At 40.7% G+C, this 9,679-nt stretch overlaps 1 protein-coding gene across 5 annotated transcripts; it reads right to left on the reverse strand.

The window, feature by feature from the left end:
• Positions 1-9,460, reverse strand: ANKRD40 (ankyrin repeat domain 40). Of its 5 annotated transcripts, none has more exons than XM_053960515.1 (6): positions 9,380-9,460; positions 6,003-6,151; positions 4,487-4,963; positions 3,480-3,661; positions 2,185-2,238; positions 1-828 (listed from the first exon to the last, which is right to left on the reverse strand). In XM_053960515.1, the coding sequence occupies exons 1-6, from the start codon at positions 9,427-9,429 to the stop codon at positions 712-714; spliced, it is 1,029 nt and encodes a 342-aa protein (XP_053816490.1). In that variant the 5' UTR covers positions 9,430-9,460; the 3' UTR covers positions 1-711. The 5 variants fall into 5 exon arrangements, with proteins under 5 accessions (XP_053816490.1, XP_053816491.1, XP_053816488.1 ...); XM_053960516.1 differs by lacking the exon at positions 9,380-9,460 and adding an exon at positions 9,061-9,350; XM_053960513.1 differs by lacking the exons at positions 6,003-6,151; positions 9,380-9,460 and adding an exon at positions 9,061-9,373.
• Positions 9,461-9,679: the final 219 nt, after the last annotated feature.

Raw genomic sequence — 9,679 nt, forward strand, 5'->3', positions numbered from 1 at the left:
AATCTGCAGCCAAGCATTTATTAGACATTAGCATTTCATGTAGCAGAGCACAAAGTAATGAATTATTTATCACACACAGAATGTAATGGTTATACATTGATGGGATTGGGGAGTTAATAAGTATCTTCCTGGTATAAACTGCACAAGGTATAAAAATATTCCTGGGAATGCATAGCTAGGGATCAGCACCTGTGCAAGGTTGCTGCCCCAACAGCTGAGCTTTTCTTTAGGGGGTCTTACTGGTTATCCCTGAGTCCTCCTGGATTCAGCCAATGCCTGAACCATCCTGTGCTGGGGAGAAGGCAGCAGCCAGGGTGACGTGAGGAATGACAATTTTTTTATTCCATTACAGAGAACTTAATATTCTACCAGCAATCTGGTATAAAAACAGATAGTGTCAATGACTGGGACTATGTTTGACCTCTGTCACTTTGCAGAAGAGGCTTTTTCAGTGTGACAAAACCCTCTGTATTCACCTGGGGAGACTGAGCTTCAATGTGTGACTGGGCACAAAGAGAATTCAGGTGTTAGCCGGGATCTGTGTTGGCAGCTGAGCCCCCACCTGGTGCCTGACGGCAGGTTGGGAGCTCCCTCTGGTGTGCTCAGTCCCTGTGCTCCAAGCGCTTCCACGAGCTGAGAGCAGCGAGCCTTTGGGGGCGCTCTGGGGACAGTTCCCACTGGATTGGCGGTAACACAGGCAGCTGCTGTCCCTTACCTGCCGCAGCCCCCAGGACAGGTGGAGGCTGTGCTCGGTCCCCAGTTCCAGGCACAGGGACTCAGCCCAGGACTGCCCCAGCAACTGCATGGACACTGCTCAGGCTCTGAACTCTGAGACAAGACAAAAGATAAATTCCTTTGGCACTTGCAGTTTCCCAAGAAACTGGGGGGAATGTGAAGAAACAGGAAAACTCAGACCAGTTTGGTACATTCTGTTTGCCTGTTACATCTCATACTTTAGTTTATTCATCTAATCCACAGTACCTGCTTTTCATGTGGCCTAGCAGAGTAGAACTCTTCCTCAAATTCAAGTGACTAAATACTAAAATCCTAAAAAAATCAGATAAAATTCAGCTCTCAAATACTTTTCAATTTCTTTATTTGAGAATTTCACAGCAAAGTAGTCAAATTCTGAATTTTAAGTAACTGTGATTTTCTTTTCAGTAAACTGCATGGGTAAACACAAGTCACAGTGAAAAAAAGAAAATACATTGCATAGGAACATCAAGCTTGGCTATCAGCCCAGAAAACTCTGGGTACTTCACTAGTTTCTTTTTACACAGGTAACTTCATAGGTTCAAGATGCATTTTTTTCTCAGGAATGTAGAGATCAAAGGAAAATAAAATTACATTTTAGGTGCTTTTAAAACGGGAAATTAAAGCAACATTGAAGAAATGTCAACACAGTAACAAAAATAGTGTATTAAATTGCACATGTAATTACATGTCAATTGCTCATGTATATATTAACAGACAACACTAAAAGGGATTTTGGTTGAAAGCATATTTATTATTTGGATAATTACTGTCACTTTTATTTTCAACCTGAGAAGTAGGGAAAAGTATAAACAGGGATTAAGGAATCACTATAAGTCACTTGATAGAATTTAAACTTGACATAGTTTTGTGCTTCCACAGATGTAAACCCTTCTGGTTTTTCTCCCTCTAAGTAAGATACGACTTAATAAACATGATCTAAAAAGAGAATATTGATGGTAATGGACTCTGTAGAAATATTAAATCGGCTTCATGGCAGGTTCTTTAGCTTGAGTACCTCTGCTATTTTAGAGCAAACAAATTATTAAAACAGCTTAAGGTAAGCCTTTCCCTGAGAGCTGCTAACTCTGCAGTATTTAATTATCTTTTTATAAGGAAGTGTTGCATTAACAGATAGTTCTACCAATACTTCCTGTGCACTGAGCTACTTCTATACCAGACTCACTGTTCTTAGATTAACTAGAAGCTTTAAATATGCTTAACCGCTTCAGTTTATTTAACAGTTAACAAAATAGATTTTTTCACATCATTAGCCCTTATAGGTACTGTTTTTCAAACATAATTGTAAAACAAAAGATAAATGTATTTTGTTTTATTCCTTAATTAGTACATAAGTTCTGATGCCTTCTTGTTATACCCACTCTGTTCAGAAAGTGTTGGGACTCTGAAAAGTAAGTTTTTGTCGCTTACTGTTAGAACAAGCTCCAGTTCTTGGAAATCCTGTAGCCTTGCAACATCCTTATCCTTTAAACAAATACAATAAGGAGTTAGGTGATAGTGTCTGTTAATTTTGCAGAGATAAGTTAAAATAATAAGCTCATACAGGTCATAAGACAAGGTATTTATTTATTCGTAACTATGACAGTTCTTTACAGTGAACTGGAAAGGAAATATCCTGTTGCATCTTGTATTTACTCTGGGGTCTTATTCAGCTATTCCCTAAAGTCTGTTTTTAGAAGGAATGCAGCACTGAAAGTCAGTGCAAGTGATGAGTGGGATTACACTTGTCAAGATCTACTGCATGGCACCCAAATCCTCTTTTTTTTTCCCCTTGCTAATTCTTAGAAGCTGATGAATTGATGCTTGCATCTACCCAAGGAGGTCCTGCATGTGGACCTTCATGGCCTGCATGGCTTCCTTCAGAACTACCCAGCAAGGCCAGCTCTGAGCCCCTGCAGCAGTGCTCTGCTGCTAACAACAGTACATCGAGTCAGGTTTGTGTCACTGCAGAAACAGTAGGGGTCCTGAAGTCCTACCAGAGAGCCTGAAGTGATTAGAGATGAAAATAAAAAGTTCCTTCAACAATAACTAAAGTTGGAAAGTGACAGAATTGCTTATGTCTTCTTTTTTTTCCTCCACTTCTTGACTAACAGAAAGTAAGACATCCTATAGTCAGTGAAGATGCAGCAGACTGAAATCTGTTCATCTATTCCTAATCAGATTTGCCCTACAAATGATGGCAACAATATAAGGATTTGAGAGTGAAAGTAAAGTCCAGAGTGAGTTGGTAAAACAGGTCAGCAGGTCCCTTCTCTGTTGGCTACAGGGTAAATGTCACTGAAGGAAGGACAGTTATGTATGGAGTAACCCTGAAAAACACCTCTGTGCAAAGGACTGCAGCCAGGCCTTGCTGAACTCAGAGAGCTTGGCTGAGCTCTGCACGCCTTTTAAATGCTGCTGGCAGCTCACAGTGGTGTTGTGATGTACTGAATTTTACAATGGAGGCATGAAATCAGGTATTAACTGGGTTCAGCACCAAATGGTTATGAAAGGAGGTGATCGAGACATTTGAGAACCTTTTAACTTAAGAAATCCCAAACAAGTGCTGAATGTTGCAAGTTGAGCAGAGATTTTTCATTTTTGGTTTGTTTTTTTTTTTTTCCCCGACATGGGCCTATGCAGATGACCAACAAATTATTCCTTTATAACAGTAACCTAAAAATCTCTTTTATAAGTTGCTACACTTCAAAAGGTAGAGCTCTTACCTTTCTTAATATTGTATTTGGTAATTTTCTGATCTTCTGGACATGCTCAGGGTTCACACCCAGCTCATGGCAACTCACTCGGAGTAGCTCCTTGTAGGTCAGTTCTTGTCTGTCCAGTTCAATTTCAATGAAGTCATTTTCTCTAAGATGAGGGGTTTGTATTCTCACTTTAAGCACCAGTTCTATTAGAAATAAAAAATCACATTAATAGGCAGAGGTATAAAGGAATTGGAAACAATGTCTCTATAACAACTTCCAGGTGTGTCTATGTTCTATTAATGTTGTTTGTGTCACTGGTAAGAATACATGAATCCTCAGAAAGCAAAATCTGGAATTGCATGACCACAGTTTTAATTAGATTGATTTTCATCAAACTATATGAAAAAATCATAGCAAATCTAGTGCAATATATGTGTGCATGTCTGAACAATTGCATGAATACTCTTCAATTGATTTAAGCTGATTTAACAGCAGCTTATACTGGTTATCAATTTCCTGAGCAATCCAAGATTGCTTTTATTGGTATTTCTTGTTCTCAGTTCACTTCTCACTGCTACCTTATGGTATCAGAATGCCTTTTACTTGAACAACAAAATTCTTAATGGTAACTGGAATTCCAGGTTTCCCTCTCTGGGTAGGCAAAATTTCCCTGCAGAACAGGCAGATCCTAGAACAGCTCGGTGCAGACTGAGCCATGTGACGTTCTCTTGAGCTCACTGGCTTCTTGCTCGTGATCTGTATTTGCAGCTTGGACTGCAATTTGGTTTAGAGAATTAGATTACCCTAGTGTCTGTATGCTTTTATAGCAATTGAGACAGCAAATGTTTACATCAATATTTTAATAACAGTTCTAGCAAAAGCAGGATATCTGCCTACTTCATTCCCTTCAAATGTTTCCTGAATGCCTAAGCATGGCAGTCTGAAAGTCTCTGGAAACACATGACTAGTCTGCACTGCCTAAGGTGTCAGAAGAGCAACACAAAGCCAGAAGAGATTTTTGGTGCTACCTTGCATGTTGAGTGGAAAAGCTCCTGTGAAGAAAATGGGCTGAAAGGCGGGCACAGGTCCCGTGCAGGAGCTGTTCCCTTGCTGGGGTGGGGACTGGTTGGATCCTGCCGACGAAGAGGGACTTCTGCCCCAAGACACCGACCCCTGGTAAACAGGAGCTCTCTGGAGGACAGGACTTGGGTGTGATGGCCCAGCAGACCCTCGAGACAGGGGTGGGATGTCCCTGTTGGAAGGTGCCTCAGGAGCAGCGTTCCCAGGCTGTAATGGTGCTCGTGCTTGTCCGCAGGTGTCCAAGTCAGGTATAGATGGAGAGTTGGTGTCTTGTGGTTCCAAGTGTGAGAGATTCCCATTCAGGGTAGGATCTGGAATGCTGGTACTCAAGGTGTTGTAAACATATGGGAAAGGTGGGTTAGCCAGGTAATTGGGGATGATTGGCAGATTTGAATCTTGCTTTAAGTCTGGAAGTTCATCTTCCACTGTAAAACAAACCAAACAACATTCTCCGAGACTGGTTGGTTTTTTGTTTTGTTTTTGGGTTTTTTTGGGGTTTTTTTTGTTTGGTTGGGTGTTTGTTTGTTTGTTTGTTGAGAATGCAGTGTTAAAAGCATCACGGGTTAAAAGATGCATCAGGAAGCACCATGTCTTTTTTTCCTACAATAAACAGAATGCTCAGGTGTTGCCATACAAATATAAAAGCTGAGTCTGATTCTAATAATTCTGAGAGCGCTAATTCCTTCTAAACACTGCAGTACTTCTGTTTTGGCTTGTTTTAATCTGTAGCAGAATATTGTAACATGGTCTCTGGTGGAATAATGCTGTCATCTTCAAGATGTAGCAGGCAACAAAAAACAAAGGGTCGTATGTTGTTTGATATTAAGGTAGAGGATAAAGGGAAGGGAACATGCAGTACTGGGAGAGCTGCAGCATTACCCATTCAACAGCTGGAAGAGACAACAATGAAAACAAAACCAGACACGGGAGTACACAGGAGAGACAAGAGGTTGTTAATCAGCCACATTTCAAATTACCTATTACCTCTAACAGCAAAACCTGCTCTGTTCCAGCAGTTACAAAACATTATAGAGATGCTCGACCAATGTCCTTTAATGAGCCATTTATCTGGGCTGGCAATTTTTGATGTATCCAACAGAGAACATGAGGACAATCAGGTGTTGGTCATTGAAGAGCTTCCTACAAATTCGAGAGATTTTTCTCCTGCTGTCCTTCTGAAAACTGGAAACTGCATCTACCTGGCACACAGCATTCCTCAAAATATAGTTTTTTTTAATTTACAGTCTTTTGAAAAAAGTTTGGCTAGCTGGGTATGGAATTTATTGGTAATCCCCTTTACTTAAAACTTTGTTTTCTTACCATGTAAACACTCTAGAAAGCAAGTTCTAATACTAAAATCCAAACACAGTATCTTCACGTGCAAAACAAAGATTGAAGTGCACATGCTTTGAACACCCTTTTACCAATCTTTGATGATCATATGGCACAATCACTATAGGTTACCTCCCAACATCTTCCTGATCTCTCTCTTGGATGTTAACTGGGCTGGCCTCTCCCCTTTCTTTGTCAGGATGTCCTTGTCAGCCCCAGCGTGCAGCAGATAAGCCACGACCGCCACATGGTTCCGCTTGCAGGCCCAGTGCAAACAGGTCCTGCACATGGAAAACATGAATGTTGTGTCAAATCCTGAGTTATGGCGGATTTGTTTCTATTCATTCTTGCTGCGTATGAGAAGAACACTCTGTGTACATGTAAAATAAGTGTGAGTTACAAACTTCATTGGAAATTTGCCCTGGACTGGGAGTCTGCAATGGCACCTGCTGAGGTTGTTTTCTCTTTGCTCCAATGCTCTTTACTGCAGTAGTATTTTTAAAGTTCAGGATCTTTTCAATTTATCATTTCTTAGGCTACAGTCTTTAGGCTACTGGAAAAATAAGTATGAAAGTAAGGTTTGTGTATGATATTTTAGTCTTTGAAAGAATCATCTGTACTTAGAATACTTGTGTTTGTGTATATGTGATCTATTACAGGTATCTCCCTAGGATATGTACTCTTTAATTAATGCTGCCAGCACAAGTACTTGCACTTTCTGGCAAGTAAATTATGTTTAAAATATTGTAAGCATCGTTTCTAAGAACAGTTCTTTGCCCAGTTGCCATTTGCTGCATCAGTAATTACTCAGCTTAGATCTGCAGACAACTAATTTTCTGCAATCTATAAGTGATGCACAGAAGTAATCCCTTTTCTGTATTTTCAAATTATTTGCAGTTTCTGACTAGAGAAACATATTAAGGAAACATAAAAGCTGCTTAGTGCTCAGATCTTATTTAGTGTGTGTATTAAGTACTTACAGAATCACACATTAACTTGCTATAGAGTTGTACCATTCTTTCCTACCCCATGTTCTAGTGATATTTGACCCTTCTCTAGCTTTTATATTTTATTTTAATTCTCTAGCTCCAACTGAAGGAAATTCTTCAGGAAAATTAACATGCTCAACCCTTCTCCAAGTTTATTTATTTATTTGTTAAGAATTATATAAAATAAAGCAGAGATAAATAAACTTAGAAGGGAAAAAACTTTCAGTTGAAAGTCCAGCTTCAAAAAGCTTTTTCCACTTCGGGTGGTTTGGTTTGGTGGGTTTTTTTTACAGAAAGACTGCAAAGTCAGACAGGGTGGTATTTGCATTGAGAACAAAATTTGCTGGTTTAGTTTTTAGAGAAGATATGTAAAGCTCAACAGCACAGCCTCATTTTGGGATTCATCCTGGCCATTCCACATGGCCTGTGCAGAGAGGAACCATCTACCCATGGACCTGATACACACCAAAATATAAGTACTCAGCACCTCTAAGAATCACACATACTAAGAAGCTCACTGCAAAAATTTTAATTGTACAAACTTAAACAACAATGAAGATCCATTTATAACCATGGTTAAAAACTACCAGATCTTTATTTTTAAAAATAATTTTATTACAAGACTTATATTGTAAAATGTAGGTGAACTTAATGGGAAGAAATGATGATGTTTAACATCAGTTCAGAAGGTTAAATGATTTCTTTATTATAACTATGTTATAATACATTAATATACTATATAAAAGAAGATACTAAAACTGCATACTTACTTTCTTTAATTATCATATCTATTAACAACTTGTGACCTTGTTCTCAAGAGTTTAAACACAAGTAGATCTGATTAACCATCAGGCCCAAACAATCTTCACTAGAATTTAATTAAGTAATCACTCTTAAGTAAATAATTTTCCAAGTACATTCTACATGAGAAAAACAAAGAGCAGAAATAAAAATTGTTTTCTCTTTCTTTCTCTCTGTACATCTCTATAAAAAATCTTAAAAAAGAGAAACATGTACTACTACAGACTTATTTAATCAATTCCAGTTTTAGACACAAACTCATTCTGATGACAGGCTGTTTTTTATCTCACTCACTAAGATAATTCAGCATCCTTTGAATCAGTTGCTTTAATTTTTTACAAGCTTTAATTTTAATAACAATTTAAAGCTGTTAAGTGTTCCATGCTTCTCAAAACTGCTGATTGAACTTTCATCTTTAAAAGTCTTGTTCCTTTTCTGATTTTATTTTTCCTATTTTTAATTATAATCTCAAAGAATCCTAGAATGGTTTGAGAGTTGTAAGGGACCTTAAAGTTCATCTCATTCCTTCTGCCAGGAGCAGGGACACTTTCCACTATCCCAGGTTGCTCCAAGCCCTGTACAACCCAGCCTTGAACATTTCCAGGACAGGAGCAGCCAGTTTCTCTGCGCAACCTGTGCCAGGGCCTCCCCACCCTCACAGGGAAGAATTTTTTCCTTACATCTAATGTAAGTCTCTCCTCTTCAAATTTAGTACTGCTGCCTCTTGTCTTATAAATATCTGTCCGTGTAAAAAGTTGTTCCCCTGTTTTTTTTCCTATAATTTCAAGCACGAAACAACACAGTAAATACAGGCTGAATTGAACCTGCAGAAAACAGTCTCCAAAAATGCCTGAGTATTCCCTCTAAAATCTTCCTTCAAATAAAATTATGTGTGTGTTTATGTCTACAGTGTTACTTGTACAAGTGTCTATTACAGCCTTCTCTTTAATGTCCTCAGGTGGATCTAAACGAGATGCCAAATCCCAAGTGTTTGTATACATCGCTGAACAAGTTCCCTGCTTGAAAGTAATTTTCAAACTCGACTTAATAATAAATATTTCTGCTTAGGCAAGAGCATGTAAAGCCGAAGTTTGTGTTCTGACAGACCACGCCGTGTCAGGCTGGGGAAAAAAAATCAAAACCAACACAACAAAGTAAGTCCACAGTGACCTGGACAAGGGGCAAAGAGGGGAGGAGGTGGAGTGGGGATGCGTGTTTCTGACCCTGGTTATCCTCTCTGGAATAGGGACAGCTCCATTGCAGAGGCGGATCGACCTTTTCTTTCCTCCTCAATTCACCCCGCCTCGCCTTTCACGTGCGGAGCGCATCGGCAGCAGCCTCCGCACGGGACCGCCCTGGCCGAGCTCCCCAAGAGTCTGGGTTCGGGGGGGCGCCCTTACCATCCGTTGACTTCATTCTGGGAGTTGAGGCCGACCCCCAGCTCCACGAGCCGCCGCACCTCCTCCGCGTCGCCGAGCGCCGCCGCCTCCCGCAGCCGCTCCTGCCGCTCCCGCTCCGCCATCTCCCCGTAGCCGCCGCCCGCCTCCCGCACCCCCGCGGCCGCGCCGCGCCTCCGCCGCTCCCCCCGCCGTGCTCCGGCGCGGGGGACACTATTGCCGGTGACAACCTGGCCCCGACAGCCGGTTCCGGGGCGCGGCCGCTGCCCGGGGACGGGCCAGTCCCGGGTAAATGTTTAATTGACATACAAATACATCGTACCTGCTGTCTCCTGCGCTGCTGATTGTTTTTGCGGGCCCTCGATTTATCATAGAGTGAATTATGGAATCATCGAGTGTTAAGTGTTGGGAGGGACCTTATAAAGATAATTTCGTTCCACCCCCCCCCCCCCCCCGCCATGGGCAGGGACAGTTTTCACTACACCAGTTTACTTAGAGGCCCCAATCAGCCTGGTATTGGACACTTCCAGGGGTGGGCCATATTTCTAGTTCACTGAGTGTCTGTGGTAATTTAATTAAGATTAATTTTATCCAGTGGTTTTACTCAAGGAAGGAAGAACTT

This window comes from Vidua chalybeata, chromosome 19 (genome assembly GCF_026979565.1).
Source record: "Vidua chalybeata isolate OUT-0048 chromosome 19, bVidCha1 merged haplotype, whole genome shotgun sequence".
In the NCBI taxonomy this organism is placed as follows: Eukaryota; Metazoa; Chordata; class Aves; order Passeriformes; family Viduidae; genus Vidua; species Vidua chalybeata.